The sequence below is a fragment of the Aplysia californica genome, unplaced genomic scaffold (assembly GCF_000002075.1).
Source record: "Aplysia californica isolate F4 #8 unplaced genomic scaffold, AplCal3.0 scaffold00927, whole genome shotgun sequence".
In the NCBI taxonomy this organism is placed as follows: domain Eukaryota; kingdom Metazoa; phylum Mollusca; class Gastropoda; order Aplysiida; family Aplysiidae; genus Aplysia; species Aplysia californica.
The window spans coordinates 158,124-174,862 of NW_004798197.1; the positions used below are offsets into that span (position 1 = coordinate 158,124).

General features: G+C 39.4%; 2 protein-coding genes across 2 annotated transcripts in view; one reads left to right on the forward strand and one right to left on the reverse strand.

Moving 5' to 3' along the window:
* Positions 1 to 2,813: 2,813 nt before the first annotated feature.
* Positions 2,814 to 14,946, reverse strand: LOC101846387 (protein FAM183A). Its single transcript, XM_005110667.3, has 4 exons — positions 14,784 to 14,946; positions 9,659 to 9,718; positions 5,394 to 5,497; positions 2,814 to 3,908 (listed from the first exon to the last, which is right to left on the reverse strand). Exons 1-4 carry the CDS (start codon positions 14,917 to 14,919, stop codon positions 3,795 to 3,797), a joined length of 414 nt encoding a protein of 137 aa, XP_005110724.1. The 5' UTR covers positions 14,920 to 14,946; the 3' UTR covers positions 2,814 to 3,794.
* A 162-nt stretch (positions 14,947 to 15,108) lies between these two features.
* LOC101846612 (fizzy-related protein homolog) overlaps positions 15,109 to 16,739 on the forward strand; it is a 19,695-nt gene continuing 18,064 nt past the window's right edge. Inside the window, exon 1 of the mRNA XM_005110668.3 lies at positions 15,109 to 15,240. The gene's annotated coding sequence lies outside the window, so the exon portion shown is untranslated. The remainder of the gene's footprint in view (positions 15,241 to 16,739) is intronic.

The window sequence follows — 16,739 nt, forward strand, 5'->3', positions numbered from 1 at the left end:
CTTGTCTGCCTTACTCTTTTTTTTTTAATGAAAGTGTTTTTACGTCAGCATCGATACAATTTAGACCATTTAGCAGACGGGCTTCCAACCCAGGCTGAAAGGGATACAATATCTTAGCAAAAAGACCGAGATACTGGATAAAAATTCTTCCTACTCGGGAGTCGACCTCAGGTTTCCAGCATGAGACAAGGAAGTGTCAAACCGCTGTGATGCTGATGTCTTGTTCTGTGTCCTGTGAATGTCTGTGTTACACGGATGAGTTGCCATGTAAATGTCTACCTTGCACGGATGTGTTGCTATGTGGAGTAAATGTTTGTGGTACAGATTCGTCTGCTGGTTTTCCCCTTCTTTATTTCTCAGTGCTCTTTTTCTGTCTTCCAATGGTGTTGGGATGTGTTCAGTTGGTATCACACTGGGCTATAGTGCGGATGAATATGGTTCAGATCCCCAGTGGTACAGTTTGTATCCCGAGTTGTTTGGAGGAATTTTCAAAGCTCTCCACCCAGATGGCTATCTCGGATCGGAGACGGGTGTTACCTCTGAAGACTTAGCCTTTCGACTGTGTTGTGTGTGCATGTGTCCAGGTCGGACAAGTGACTGTGTTGTGTGTGCATGTGTACGGGTGGGACAGGCGACTGTGTTGTGTGTACATGTGTTAGGGTCGGACAAGCGACTGTCGTATGTTGTGTGTGCTGTGTTCGGGACGAACAGACAGCTGTGTTGTGTGTGCGTGTGTCTGGGTCGAACAGATGGCTGTGTTGCGTGTTTCTGGGGGAATGAGGCACAAGCAGTCAGACCATGGAACGTCAGTAGTTAATAGAGATCATATATAAATACGAACATGTCTCTGTCATTCCCCCCCCCCCCCCGCTACTAATCAATATTACTATAACAATGATAAGCTAGTCTTGAAATAGATCTACGTAATGAATTGCATGCTGGATTGTGGAATCAAACGTTGCCGTATGCTAGGCTCTACACAGCAGCACAACTTATTTGGCAAACAATTCGTCATAGACAATAGACGATGCAGACATGCATTTTATCCAGTTGGCCCTTTTGCACAGTATTTGTTCTTCTTAGGGTTCAGTGTATTTTCCTGGGATTTTCCAGAATTTCTCTGGCCCCCCAGAAAAACCTGGTCTTGCGGCCGCGTTTTTCGTCGAGTTCATCAATAAACCCGCAATTTTTTGCAATTTTCGCAATTTCAGGCAAACTAACATCAATGCTTTAATTTTAAAAGAATTTTTAATTCGAAATGGTGCAAGTACAGAGCCCATAGGCCTACATAAATCATGGTTTCGGCCCAGCTCCATTCTACTGGGCGTACTCTAAAAGCTATAACCGGAAATTCAGGCCGGAATGCATCATGTACAACACAAACTGAGACATTTAGATCTAATAATATGTGTAAGTGTAGATCTAAGCGTGTGCGTGTGATAAGAAAGTAGGTGTGTGTGTGGTGTGCATGTGTACGTGTGTGTGTGTGTGTGTGTGTGCGCGCGCGTGAATATTGTTCGTACAGGATGCATGTGTCTACATACACGGTAACCGGGCACTTAGTCTCAGTATCTACGTACACGGGAACTGGAATGAAAATAGCTCTGAACCAATATTTGTCCAGTGCTGTCACTTTTTGAAAAAAAAAGAAAGTCCTACATGTACAAGTACTACAAGCGTCTTGTCGGACTCGCCATCGTGACCGGTCAGTGAACCTGTGCTTTCGCATCACATTATCTGTCCCCGTCGTTTTACGCAAGAAAAATTCTGAAATTATGCAAACTGAGTCAAAAAATGTGAAATTATGCGATTCTATTACTTTTTAAAAACAATGAAAAAGGAAAATAATCAGAAACTATGCAAAAAATGATCAAATTTTGCTAAATTATGCGTGGTGCATAAAACCACGGGGACAGCATTGTGAGTACCGGTTGGGGCCACCAGAGTTCATTCAAAGTCTGTGCGCTGCGAAGTACAGGGCTCTGGAATGGGGGTATTGATTTTTTTTAAAGGTGCAGTTGGGAGAGGGCTGGGGATGAAGGCAACACTGGATGACAAAAACTGAACTTGGAGTTCTGAAGTGCCTGGTTACCGTAGGTAGACACTGAGGCTAGGTGCCCAGTTACCATGTACGTAGACACTCCCTTAATAAAATTAATGTAAACGCCTTAATTAAGCTGCGTTCACACAGGAGTGGTCGCTATAGAAATGATCTACATTATTATTACTATTAAATGGAGAGAAAAAATTTGCTGTATTTTACGATTACAATTACAGTTAAAATTTACAATTTACAGTTAAAACAATACCATACTGGTTTTAAAAAAGAAAATACCAGAAGTAGGTCTAAATACAGATTACCGGTGTATCGAAGGTTTCAAGAGAAAAATAGAATAGGATCTGAACTGATTGGGACATAAGCTAATTTTACAATTTGAGGTTGTTCGAATCTCCCATCAATTTTTTTTTGATTTTATAGACTAAACCTCATACTACACTTGTAGATCTTTGCATGAACCAAGTACCCGGTGTGTACTAAATTTGATCAGCCCCGGTTTGAACATCAGAAGAGAATAATTTGCTCTCTTCATTTTGACCAGTCCTGCCTAAGACAACCACCGGTGTTATATGGCCACTTTTCTCCTTGACAATGGGTGGCTGTTTTACACAGGTTTGACTGTATAGGCACTCTTTTTCAAACATTGGCCCTGACAGACATGGTCGGAAGCCAGCCTCCTAAATGATCTAAATAGTGTGGATGAGGGCATAAAAATACCTATATTTAAAAACAGCCAAACAAAAACATAAACCATGTGCTTGTGATAAATTATTTTATTTACACTCAGCATGAAATAGGCTTCACACCGTTCCACTGAGTCAGCCACGAGGGGCTGTAGTGACTGCTAGCTTGATCTTCTTCTATGCTGGCTAAGTCAAAGGATGATTACTGCAATGTATGTATACACTGATGATTGATATGATATATCGTGTATACATTGTGACTGATGATTGATATGATACATGTATACAATGATGATTGACATGATACTTGTATACATTGATGACTGATGTGATAACATAGGGCACTCAGCACTCAGTACGTACAAATGAAGAAAACCAATGGCATGATGCGCAGTGTGATGAGATAAATTACCCACAGTACAGCAGCACCACAGGACCAGTCCCGGCCACAGAAGTGGGAGAACAGACAGAGGGTGTACAAACAGTACAGACATGATCTGTAAAAGCTGCCTATCACATGTAGCTGTTTGCCTCAATGTGATACTGATAATGATGATATGTATAGAATTAAAGAAGAATGGTGTTTATCATTTGTGCTGTATCAAGGAGAAGAAGTATTCAAAATTTTCTGATGCTGTTGCCCTGTCTTCTCAGTGGATGTGAACAATGGTCCCGATGTTAAAGCACTAGAGTCTTAAAGTTTTCTACTGTAAAATTTCTGTCATCATCTCTAACAACTAACTGTGCCATCTGTCCATTTGCTGTTTCTGTGATCATCTCTAACTCTTAACAACTAACTGTGCTATCCGTCTATTCTCTTTTCTATGATCTTTTCTATTTCTAACAACTAACTGTACCGTCTGTCCATTCCCCGTTTCTGTGGCTGTTGCTGGTCCTACCTCAGGCTGCAGCTCCCACCAATGACAAAAGAGTTGATGACACACAGAAGTGGGACTGACTGACAGATGCCCAAGTGTTGGCTTCTGTAAGGCTCAAGAATCTTGTGATATTGCTTGTTGTCTGCACCTGTGTGGTCGAGTGGCAAGAATCCATCAGTTGAGATTTTCCTGCTGCTCCTTGATCCTCCAGGCCGCGTCCATGTACTTGGTTATACTTGAGTTCTCGCGACGGAAACACAGCCTCTTGTCCGCCGTGTCATGCTCAACCTGTCGGGAAGATGGGTCGAGGAAACAGTCAATTACATGAGTGTGTTGTATGTGTGTGTGTGTGTCAGTGTGTGTGGATGGGGGGGAGGTGGGTGATGACGAAAATTTTCAAGGTGAAGGTCAAGAAACTGGCATTTTTCCACAGGTTTTGGAATTGTTATCGAATTTTTGTTTTTTGGCTCAACACCTCTCATGCCCATAAAAGAACATTCTCAAAATATCTGTGAGTATTTTACTGAAAAACGTTGATTAGAGGCATAAAAGATGTGTTTTCAGTTTCAAGGGACTCTCCAGCTAAGGAAATAACTCAACTTTGGTGGCCATTTTCTTGCTAATTTCACCTCTTAAACCAGCCCCCCCCCCCCCCCCCCCCCCAACACCTCTTTCACCTTGTAAATGACTTGTGCTCAAGATAAATGGATATTTTTTTCATCAAAATCAAGGCAAATGGACAGGCTTTGAGATCACACTAGCAACTACACATGCCCAAAAATTGACAAGAGCCTGATTCCACCACATCCTGACACATATACAGTCGAACCTGTGTAAGACGGAATCACAAGGGAGCCAGAAATAAATTCCGTCTTAGACAGGGGAATTTAGGGGGAGATGGACGGGGGTGTGGGTTCAAAGGTCCAGCCGGTGGGATCAAGGATCCAGTCGGCAAGCAATGGTCAAAACTTCACACCTTTCAATAGCTGTCCTGTTTGATAATGACATGTATCAGTCTTCCTAATCCAATTACCACAGTACTTGCTTGTTTGAACTATTAAAAACAAACATTTCAACATCTCCTTTGCTTCCACCCTTAGCCCCACCCACTGGTGTAACAAGCACAGTCAACCAATGCCACCCTTCACTGCCATGTAACAACGATTCGATGGGAACTCTTTTCACGGTTGGCTGTACGATCAGGGCGCATTGGTCAATCTAATTTCATACACTCTCACGAGCAGTTGTGAGATTTCAAACCCACACCACCCAGACCATCTGCATCCCTCGGGGCTCACATGACGGGGTAACATTAACATCTATCCCCAAATTGCACCCCTACTCCCCTTCCTTGCCCAGCAGCATGGCCATGGCGTTAAGTTTAGAGCCAGCGGAACCAAACTTGCGAGTTTTGTCTTAGACAGGTGAAACTCTCGGAAGAGAGCGGATTTTTCTTTCTGTTTCCGCATTGGACAGGTTTCCATTAAGGCAGGTTCGACTGTACATAAATTTTTTTCTAATGTCGGGACCTGAAAACTTGTTGGCTAGGTGCGGGCTGGACTGTGATTGTACAAGTAATTCTGACATAAACAATTCTGTTTGCAATTTTCACAAATAATCTGAGATGTCGCTACACCTTGTACTTCAGTTACAACTCCATGTCATGGGATCTAAGTTAAATGTTTTCTTTTTGTTGTCAGATCACAGTTTGCTATCAGATATTACACGTTTTGTACTAACGGTCTACTGATCACATTTTTTGTACCAACATACCAGGGGTCTGCTGATCCAGCCATATTCCTGGGCCTCTGTCTGGGGGAAGGTGTATTTCTTCACTGGCTCTTGGTTGGCTCGCTTGATCACCTTCAGGAAATGAGCTGTGGAGGAAAGTTTAACAAAATAGATACGCCCTGTGTGCATCGCAACTCCCCTAACCCAAATGTACACTGCTATATATATATATATATAGAGAGAGAGAGACCCCCAGTCTTGGTTCTCAAACCATGTTTTCTGACATACTATGTTCTTGTTCAGATTTTACATTGCTGTAACAAAGTTCAAAGCCAGTCTCTGTACCTTAACTTTCAAATCAAACTGTCTCCACATAAAGGAAAATAAAGGATGGCAAGACCCAAAGATTAGGTGAAACTGAAAGAAATTACTTTGTACAGGAATCATATAAAAAAACAAATCAAATTTTGTTGAGATAACCTTTTTGAGGATACAACAAGACAAGTGAGCAAATATTTCGTTCATCAGGAACAGAAAGGAAATTTTAATTTTAGATCAAAGACTTTTTTTTTTTCACTTTAGTTAAGACTTTTACTATCACTTTGCTTTGGGCATCTGTTGAACAATAGACAAACATTCAAGTAATCTCATGACTGTTACCAAACGATAGTGAAGAAGTTATGCATTTAAATAGAGCATTTTAGATCATTTGAAACTGTGTTAAGTCTTAAGAATTAAGTGCTATCACAAAATATTCAGACAGACAGTTCCCCTCTCTAAGATATATATAGATAGTCAATTTTTACTTTCATCCATCAAACTCCAATCATCGTCATCATCTTGTGATATAAGTAGGCCTATTTCTGTTATTTTTATAGCATGAACCATCAGAATACCGCGGGCTACTCTCAGGAAACTGATTGTTGTCAGGTCGCTGTTCAAATGTGTTATGTCCAGAAAGAAATTTTTTTTCAGGAGAGAGAAAAAAACTGTTTCATTCTTTTAACAATTGTACCAAATAATGGGTTTTTTCCTTGCTTTTTTCTACATTTAGATTTTGAATTTCAAAAAAATATTTCTTGAGCACATGCAAACAATGAACCAATGTACCACACACGGCGTCCGAAATTCCGTCTCAGCGATCTTTTAGTTAGTCCGGGCCCCCCGCGGTAGGCCATAAATTAGCGGCAGGTGACCTGCAATTTCACGCGTCAAGTCGGGGATTGACCGGGGTCAACTCGTGCACAGCGCTGTCCTATCTTGTCCTTATCAGAACGCGTTTCTTCCCCTAATTTCATGAGCCGTAAAATGATGCTCACTCTACTCCTAGAACCTATTTCTTCACCAATTCCGCTTCGTCTACGTCTTCTTGATATCTTGTGAAAGTTTCAACAGTTTTCATTGATTCGTTTGGGAATAATAACAGGTTTAAATTGTGAGTGTTAAGTGATTGGAAGCGCCGATAATAATGTTATCTCTTCAAATTTAATTACAAATCATTCGAGAATGGAACGATGGTCTTTATTTCTGTTTGCACGGTGTGATAGCCATCAAATCATATTTTCTAATGATATGAATTTTGTTTTTCCAGCACTTTGCAGTGACTGGCTATCAGTTAGTGAATTGTGTTCCTAAGTAAAAATCGTTAAACTGCAATGGGCCAGTCACACATATGAGAGGCATAGAGTCTCTGAATGAACTTGGTCGTGTGTGTTGGCGTTTAAATTTAACTGTCAAACAAAACAAGTACAGAAAGCCCCGACTATGTAAGACAATAGCAGGAGATATTCTCTTGGTTTATGGGATTGATGTGAGGGACGAAAATGAACAGTCGTATTCCGCTAACATTTGTGTCAAGTGTTTTACCGCGATTTCAACTATCAAAAGGAGATATGGTGTTACGTCACGTCAATTCATGCCGCAAAAAAGCAGTTGACACTAGTAGGAACATGTGGTGTGCGTTTGACAATAGCAGAAATGTGAATTCCTTCTCCGTTTTGTCGGTACCGCTTAGGTGGCTGCATACAAAGATCAATTTCAAGCTAACATCGTAAAACACCCCAAACATACCTCCCTCCATCCCCATGTATGCAAGGAACTAACAAACACAATTTGTACAGAAACAAGAAAATACTCCGTCGAAACTGCAAAAATTGAGGAGGCAAAAGGAATGGAAGCAATATTCAATCTTCTCAATGAAAGATTTAGCCATGTTCACACTGCAATATCAAATCTCAAACCAGTCGAACGATTTTCAGTTCCACAAATCTTCTTAGCAATCGACAATTACATGTCCGCATTCAGACGCTATTTCCCCGCAAAGTTATCCAAAAGCCACACATATCATAACAACACTGTATTCCACACATACAACAACACATGTTTGCTCTCGGGCGTTTAGGAGAACAGGACACAGAAAGCAGTCACCAAGTGATCTCAAAACTGGAAGCCAGAGTATGAAGGATCCCAAACCAGATAGACATAATGCGTTTTATTTTTGTGTCGCATCTCCTGCAAATAGCTCCCTCATTGCGTGCTGCTGGATATGTTTAGAAAGAAAAATTGTATAAATGTATACTTTTATTCTGTACATGTTCATTTCGTGAAAAGAAATCGGTGCTGTATATTGAAGATACGTCAGTATATCATTATTCAGGAGGATACACATTCCATTGGATACAAAAAGTCATGAATGCAGGGAAGCGTTTTGGCTATCATGCTCATGACAAGTTCCATGTTCGTGCTGGAAACAAAATTTTGAGTGAGTCAATTTCTAAACACATTTTCCTGTCTTACGTGGCAGTTTTGTAAATATTTATCGTTAGGCTTATAAGTTATTAGCCATTCAATATGTGTTTGTTGTTTTGACTAACTATAAATAGACATACATTTTAAGAGCATCTAACTCCAAAACGTGAGCAGCCATGGTATTGCTATTTCATACCAATAAAGAGGTTTAGTTGCTTTCTCTAAAGAACAAACTTGTGTTCCCGTATGATATTTTTTTTGTGTGTAAGACGATAAAACATGTGTTGAAAAATTCATTTCACCGGCTACTGACGCAGGTAGCGGGAGGGCGGGTTAGTGACCTCTGGGTGACCGGCCCGCCGTGACCCGGTCACTCCATCGCCGATCCAACTAAAAGAGCGCTGTTTGTACGCCGTGCACAGATTAAGAAACCACACACACATAAAAATTTTTAATGTTGGGCTTAGTGCATCTGAACAGCTGTCCGACATTATATGTATCTACCTTAATCCTATCCGTACGTCATGTGCTACTATCATATCCATACGACGTGGGGAACTCTGTACCACCACTTTCCAAAGAGGAAATTTACTCGTTAATTCGATCTGTACACTTTGCATCAGTCTGTCAAAATGACTTTTTGAGAAAAACTGAAAGCTTCAAAGAGATCTTCGTACTAGAAGTATTCTTAAACGTGAAGAATACAACCCCCAGGGGTACAAAATGACCCCAGGGTGTACGGATAGGGTTAAACATATTATCACTGCAAACAACAATTTGTTCATTCATAAATTATCAGATGCATGTAACTGTTGGTCTATTTGTCAATGCAAGCATATCCACGTCAGCAAGCTGTTCAAATGTCCTAGGCCAGAAAGAACAATTTCTTCTCCAGGGAGATAAATAAATTGTTGCATTTGTTTGACAATTGTACCCATTTTGTGCATCTTTTCTTGCTTTTTTCAACATTTATACATTTTATCACATATTTCTAGAGCTCATGCAACGAATAACACAGATAGATTAAGAAACTGCAATAAAACGAACATTTCAAAATCTTGGGCTTATTAGGCTTATATTTGAAAAGCTGGTCAATGATATGAATTACGTGAGGATGTGTAAGAGAGTGTGTGTGTATGGGTGTGCGTGCATGTGCACGTACTGTGTATGGGAGTCATGTGGATTTGTTGAAATACAAAACTAATGAGCCAGTATCTTCACAATAAATTTTTTATCTTAATCCCTAAAACTTAAATTCTCTGCATCCTGCTAACCATCCTTGTCTCTCTTCACTTTTTCTCCATTCTTACATCATCTAATTTTGATGGTATGATGAGATTGTTAATATTTTTAAAATTCAGAGTTCCGCAACCCTACCTATTGTTATTGTTATTGAGTAAACAAAGGAAAAGAAGTCAAATAAAAATCAACTTTATCTCTCAAAACTTTTCTTACTTCTTTCCACTCAAGATGCCATGAACTCTGTCTTTAAAATAAAGTGTGTGTGACACAACCTTCAGCATAACTGCCTCTAACAAAAAGGTGATATGTTGACTCACCATCTTCTTCTCCTTCAGCAGTATCGTGTGTTGAGTTTGGTTTGCCGGCTAAAACATACACTGTAGAAAAAAAAAAGAAGCAAGTCTAATTTGTGCTCTTAAATTCATTTAAAATAAGAGCCTTAGCGTAAGAAACACATAAACAACATTATAAAACAAATTTTAAAAACCCACACAAATTTAATAAATAATAAACCTGATCTGCACTAATGCTTTAAAAATGTTAATGTTAATATATAATATACGAAATGCAATTAATGCAAACTGTACTAATGGCGCTCATATGACCTTATGCAGCTGCGAGCCCCGTAAAACCCTCTACTATTAAAAATTTTTAAAAACTGTACTAATAATAACCCATGAGGTCCTGAACACTGAAAAAGAGAAATCTAAAGAGCATATTTATTAAATTATAAATGTCAACATTTCCATAAATAGCTGTAATCTTTTTCGGAGTGGCTACTCGCCCGATGTCGGGTGACTTGCGCCAGGCTACTCGCCTGATCTAGGATTTCTGTGCATGTTCCAGGCGAACGAATCGGTCGATTAGCCCCGCCTGGTCTGCGACTTCTGACCCTTGGGGATTTCTGCGCATGTTCCGTGTTCTGACCCGTGGGGATTTCTGCCCATGCTCCTTTAAAGTTCGCGTGATCAATCACGCAAGATTCAGTCACTCACTCAGTCACTCAGCCCTCCAACTCCAAGTCAAGAGTCGGATCGGTTCTAAAGTGAAAGTTTGACTCTGACTGCAATTATCTGACCAAATTGACATTATTATAATACAGTGGATTCCACTTATAACGGGTCCGGAAAAAACGAGAAGTCTGTTATAAAGACACTGTTCTAAAACCCCGTTTTTTTCTCCTCTTTACCTTTGTAAATAAAATACTGCTAGAGCGCAGTCAGACAAACATGCGAGTCGGTTATGGCGAAATATTCCTGCTGCTGTGCACAGTGCATAGGCCAATTATACATAATGCGAAACCTCGCCAGTTGAGAAACTTGTTGGTGATCTAGCGAAACAAAGAATAGGAGAGCCCATGAGCGTCAACAATCAAGGCCGGAGCGACTGAGTAGAGAGGGTGTGGCATGCGCAGACAAGCAGAACGCATCGGGTGATAAGCCAGCGTAAGCCTAGTTTGGATTATCGAGGCCGACCATGCCTCTCACTTCACCAAAGCCAAGCTGCCAGTCCACATCGCTAGATCTAGCGCTAGAGATATAAACCTGATTCGAATTTTGATCAAGTAGAACCTAAAGGTCTTGTTGAAACAAAATCATCATCAGGGGAGATAGCAAAAGGAAACAAACAGGACACCAAACTCATAGATTAGGCCTGCTTTACAGTTTCCCTTGAATTTATTACTGGATCCCTTAAAGCGAGAATCCTGCTATAACGGACATTTTGCTCCGGTCCCCACCCTCTCGTTAGAACAGGGTTCCACTGTACATGTCATGTATGAAGATGGGACTGGCCATAATGTGTACAATAATGACTGTATTGCACCGGGTTCACTTCTACTTCATCCCAATCAGTATCAGCTCTCTCACTCCTCTCCTGTTGTGCTTGTTTGAATCATATGAGTTACAATGCGGTGGAATCGGGCACTCATCAAATTTTGGGTATGTGAGTTCTTGGTATCACCTTAACGGGGAAAAAATATCCATTTATCGTGAATACAAGTCGAGGTATTGGCGATAGAAGCAGATGGGGGTCGCTTGGTTTTAGAGGAAAATTAGTGAAAAGAAAGGCGGCCAAAGTTTTATTTTTTACTTATCTTGAGAGTCCTGCTGTGGAAACTGAAAATTTACATTTTTTGTCCGTTTAATCAATGTTTTTCAGTAAAATGCACACAGAAATGTGTTCTTTAATGGACATGACAGGTGTTTAACCAAAAAACAAAAATTCGTTAAAAATTCCCAAACCTGCCGAAAAATGCCAGTTTTTTCACCTTAGTCAATGATAGTACATAACAAGATGGGCCACTTCTCTCTTTGAGCCAATTAAAAAAGTGTCCTCAAAATTTGGTGGCGCCCTCTTCACAAAAGCGCACTTTTGCGAACAGAGTTACCCTACTTGAGTTTTAAAAAATCAAAGTGAAACTAGCAAGTTTTGGGATAAATTACGGAAGAAAACTTTTTAAAAATGGTTACGCTGACAAAAAACCTCGTCCGGAGAAAAGGGTGATGGTTTTCTTCGATTAATTTGACTTTAGAATGAAAGGCGAGAGGTCATTAAAATAAAAAACCCTAAAACTCCGCACTGAACGTACCCGAACTGCTGATGAACAGCAGTCGATATGCGCACGCAAGGAGGTGTTATTCCTATTCTTCTTCTGGAAAAACGAAAGAGAGCTTCAAAACAGACTGCAGCGCCATCTGAAGCAAAGAGCATACTTCCTGCGGACACTTTTTTGGCTGAGTGGCCCATCTTGTTATTCACTAACTTTGCCTTAGTTAATTTGATGAGCGCCAGATTTCACCACATAGGATGCCTCACATATGGTCGCTTTTAACTCATTCGCTACGTACTATTTTCGGCTTGTGGACGAATTTTTTTTCGGGAGGGCGAATGAGATGATGACTAGTGGGCAGTTAAAAGGTCTTTGGGGCTATAAATTCAAATAAATATATCAACGTCGTATTATATACCAATATTAATATTTTCAGTATGGTTTGTAGAATACATCTGTAATGTTTATTTGGGTATTTTTCAACTTTGGTTCCTGTAAGAGACGATTATGCAACACAATTTTGATTGGATGCGGGTAAAATTTGAAAATAAAAAATTAATAATCTTTGGTGAAACGAAAAAAATATGTTTGCACCTAGTCAAATGATACATCAAAATAACCATAAATGAATATAGAACTGGAAAATATTGAAAAGTTTGCAGTTTTTTATAATCTTGAAAAACGATCAAAAACAGAAAAAACCCACTTGTGTCTTATATGGAATTGTTCAGAACTGCATTTGGAATAAACCTGTACATGTCTTGAGTGGCACTTTTTGTGTAATTTCATCAAAAAGTAGTGATTTTGAGGAGAAAAATATATTTTGACAATTTAGATCTAGACCTAGATATAGATCTAGCACTCAAAAATATTGATTTCTCAATAACAGTGTATTGGCAATATGAGTCCAATCGTATCAATATATATTTTATAAAAAAGAGTCCTACATTTCTTTAGTGGGCAAAATAATGATAGATTTTGTTGTGTAAAATTACTAAGACTGGTGCCCGGGCTATAATTTTGGCATCACGATAAAACAAAGTCGAATAGACTACAAAATCGCGTTTCAAAACTGAACCTAAATTTCCGATTTTCAGTGGAAATGCTTGACCCGGAAGTCAACATTATATTATTACCTTTATTTTAACATGGATATGTGGATTGGAATAGAATCTAAGCTAAAATTGAAGATCGGTTCTCGAGCCGCCGCGGCTCGGCGTAGCGAATGAGTTAAGGACCAGCAAGCTGACCCAGATTTCGAGGATTTCCAGAAATCTTGACCTACACCAAAAGTGGGTAGGCTATTGCCCTACCCAGATCTAGAGTAATCGTACCGGGTCGGGCAGCACATTTTTTTTTAGCTGTCGGGCACTGGAGTACAAAAAGATCGTTTAAAACTTTGTTTTTAAATCTAGCCTCAAAAGAGTGGCACACAAACCTAAAGCAACCTCCCTTACTTTTGTTGAAACAACAGTAACGGCGATATTTTGTTAAAAATAGTCCTTAAGACAGCTTTTTCTTCATCAACTGAGCAAAACAGCGTGAAGCTCTTTCCCTGGAAGAGTTAACATTGGTTGTGGATGAAGGAGCCTGTGGCCTAGATTCCTCGTTTTGGTAAACTCTGAAAGCTGGAGAGTTATTTGCATATGAGGCCCCATCAAGGATGAAAGAGAATTTCAGGTCAGCCTCGCCGTTTTTGCCCAAAGGGGGGGTGCCCGGATTGTAACATAAAATCCGTAGTTTCTCATCCTTCGGGCACATAAGATAATATAGTGCCAATGGTTATATAATAAAGAATCAAGAATTTGAGCCTAATTTAAATAATAGTAGAGTCAGATACAGCATATTAGCTCAGTCAGACACCAGGGTAGTAAAGTCAGATACCAGCGTGTAATACAGTCGGATATTAGAGTAGCAGAGTCAGATACCAGTGTAGTTGAGTGAGCCAGATGCCAGTGTAGTAGAGTCAGATACCACGTTGTAGAGTGGGTCAGATACATACTCATTAAAATAGCTATAAATGGTGAAAACCACTTCAGACAAACTATCATTGTGTCCAAGTGTTGATAACAAGCATTAAAAATCATGTTATTAAGCTTGCAAAGAAACAAATGTGATAACAATTGAAAATGACCGAATGTCAAAATACTGCCCAAATCCATGAGAAAACAAAAAAAATGTGTCCGAACTCGTAAATAAATCGGGTGTCACTTTTGCACCCAGTAAGGGCCTCAAATATGAGAACAAGTTGAAACAGGTCATTCCTGGGGTCATCCAATCACAGGACTTCCTGTAGCTGGTTTCGGTTTGTCTCTAGGGCAAGGCAGATAGGAGATATAAAGCTTTAAAGTCGACGTGCCTGTTTTCGTCCTTATTTTGACCGAACCGGTAATTTTACTCTAGAGGAATTTGGTTTCGTTGGAGTGTATATCTGTTTAGTAAAAACTCTCCTTGTCTTTTAAAGAAACTGAACGAGGGGGAAAAACTTTACCTTCAATTTTCTCAAAACAGCATTTTTCGGGATAGCCCCCTTATGCTTAAAAGCGACCATTGATCTAGACTCTAGATCTATATTATAAAAATTATATCGAGGCTAGAAGTCTAGCATCGCAGTTAAATCTAGATTCTAGATCTAGATATCTAGAGTCTAGATCTAGATATTGTTCAAATTGGGAAAAAAAATATCGTCACATCACAAATGAAAACAGATTAAACAGAAAAGGACATTGTAAAAATTAAGACACAACTTTAATTTTATATTATCAATTGTCAATTGACTCTAGAATCTAGATCTAGATCTAGACTTGAAACTAACTTAGACTTGATCCTTTCAACAAAGTGTCAAAGGTAATGCCCTGAATAGCACTGGGCATATTTAAAAGTAATCTCACTTTTCTTGAAAGGATTGATCCCATAGTTAGTGAAGATTCTTTGAGTTCGGTGTTCTTTTTTAATTGTTTCACACAGAATATCATTCTGATGAACGAAGTTTACAGGTTCCTTCTCTGTTTGCTTCGCCGCCGCCATTTTGGATATAGACGCAGTTTCGCCTTCCTGTTGTTATGACAACTATTGGTGTAAACTTTAAAGCATTTCAAAAAATATTTTTAAAAGAAATTAAATGACTTCATATAAAATTATTGAAGATTCAAAGAGATGTGTAAGTCTAAATTTGCTTTATTCAAATAATTTTTTAAAAATAATAACATTTCCCGTCATGCACAGTTGTAGGACGCCATTACCGTACCAAAACAAGCTGTGAGCACTGAGAAGGCCAACCTTAAAACTAATAGATCTATAATTATAATATAATGGCAAAGTGGGAAGCCTAGTTTCATCCTTTTTTGTGTAAGTTTGTGTATGTTTTGTTTTCAGTTGTAAAGTGACATGTGAACAATATTATGTTGCAGCTTTTAATGTAAATTTCTTAATCAACCGTAATCTAATTGAGTGTGAGGTAAGTGTACAGTACAAAAGTAACAAAGTGTGATGAAGTGTAAGCTCTGGGTCTACTGAGATGAACGTTTAGCTGATGTGTTGGGTGACTTGTTGAAGTTGGAGCTGTTGATCAACACATGATGAGGATCTAGATCTACATCTAAATCTAGATATCGGCACTCCGGTACAATTGCAGTCCCGTTTGCACTAAATACTAAATCACACTCTAGATTCTAGTCTCTAGATTTCTAGATTCTTCTAGGCCTTCCCGCAGAGTAGGCTACCGATTGATACTGATTGAAATAGTTGGTATCAATGTTTTATGTTTTATCAGTAGAGAATCTAGATTCTAGATCTTGCCTACAAAATGAGCAGTAGAATTCCACCTGTTTTTAACAAGGCAAGGGGGCTTGTCCCTCTGACCCCGAAGTGGCTAAGACTAAGAGTACGGCCCTCCCGTACGTGTATGGCCCTCCACTGCACATAATATAAGCTAGGTTTTGTAGGCGACACATAAACTAACACATTGGACACTAAAAGTAGACAAACTTAAACCCTGAAAGTGGAAGCGCACAGGCCCTTTATAAAGGGCTTATAAAAGCCGGGCTGCCTGGGAAACGCGCTGGCCCTACACATATTATAGGGATGACCTACTTCGATTGGGAAGCACGCAGCTATGAAGGGCATTGACGTTGACCTTTTTTCAAGGGAAAATTTCTGCATTCATTATGGAAAATGACGTAGTATATTACAGGTCAATGTTATAAATAGTGACCAATGACTGTGCAAGTTATCCTGGCCAAAGATCGTAACAAAATAGTTCACTCAGCCAAAAAGGTGTCCGTGGAAGTCCGCACATTGGTCTGGTTCAGATGACGCTGCAGTCTTTGTTTTAAAGCTCTCTTTCGTTTCACCAGAAAAAGAATAGGAATAGCACAGTTTGTTAGAACAGTTTCACTTTTATTATGCCTTTATTATATTTTCACACAAGTACAAGTAGTGTAACTCTGATTGCAAAGTCTGACTTTTTCGAAGAGGGCGCCTTGAATATTGAGGACACTTTTTACTTTTTGTTAATTGGCTCAATTATAGAGCTGTGAACTATCTTGTATAAATACACGATCTTTGTCTTGGCCAAGATATCGATCGATAAAGTGACACAGTCCAGCGGAGCGATTATCAAGGTAGGCACTTGGATAAAAATTTCAAAGCTTTCAAATTGCTTTAAAAACAATACCAATGCAAAGAGCTCAGTGACACGATTCCAACGCTACCTTAGTTATTGCTCTATGTTGAACCGTTTTTGAGATATGGCATTTTAAAGATCTTTTCGAGGGGATAACATCTATATATATAGAAAAAAAAGGCAATTTTTGTGATCGAAACAGCAAGGACAATAAGGGAAATGT

What these genes read in the sequence shown, in the direction of transcription:
- LOC101846387 (XM_005110667.3), bottom strand. Translation starts at nt 14,919, where the DNA reads ATGGCGGCGGCGAAGCAAACAGAGAAGGAACCTGTAAACTTCGTTCAT. An exon ending in GATCAATCCTTTCAAGAAAA is followed by an intron (nt 9,719 to 14,783) that starts GTGAGATTACTT and finishes TTTTTTCTACAG; the next exon opens with TGTATGTTTTAGCCGGCAAA. An exon ending in TGCTGAAGGAGAAGAAGATG is followed by an intron (nt 5,498 to 9,658) that starts GTGAGTCAACAT and finishes TTTCCTCCACAG; the next exon opens with CTCATTTCCTGAAGGTGATC.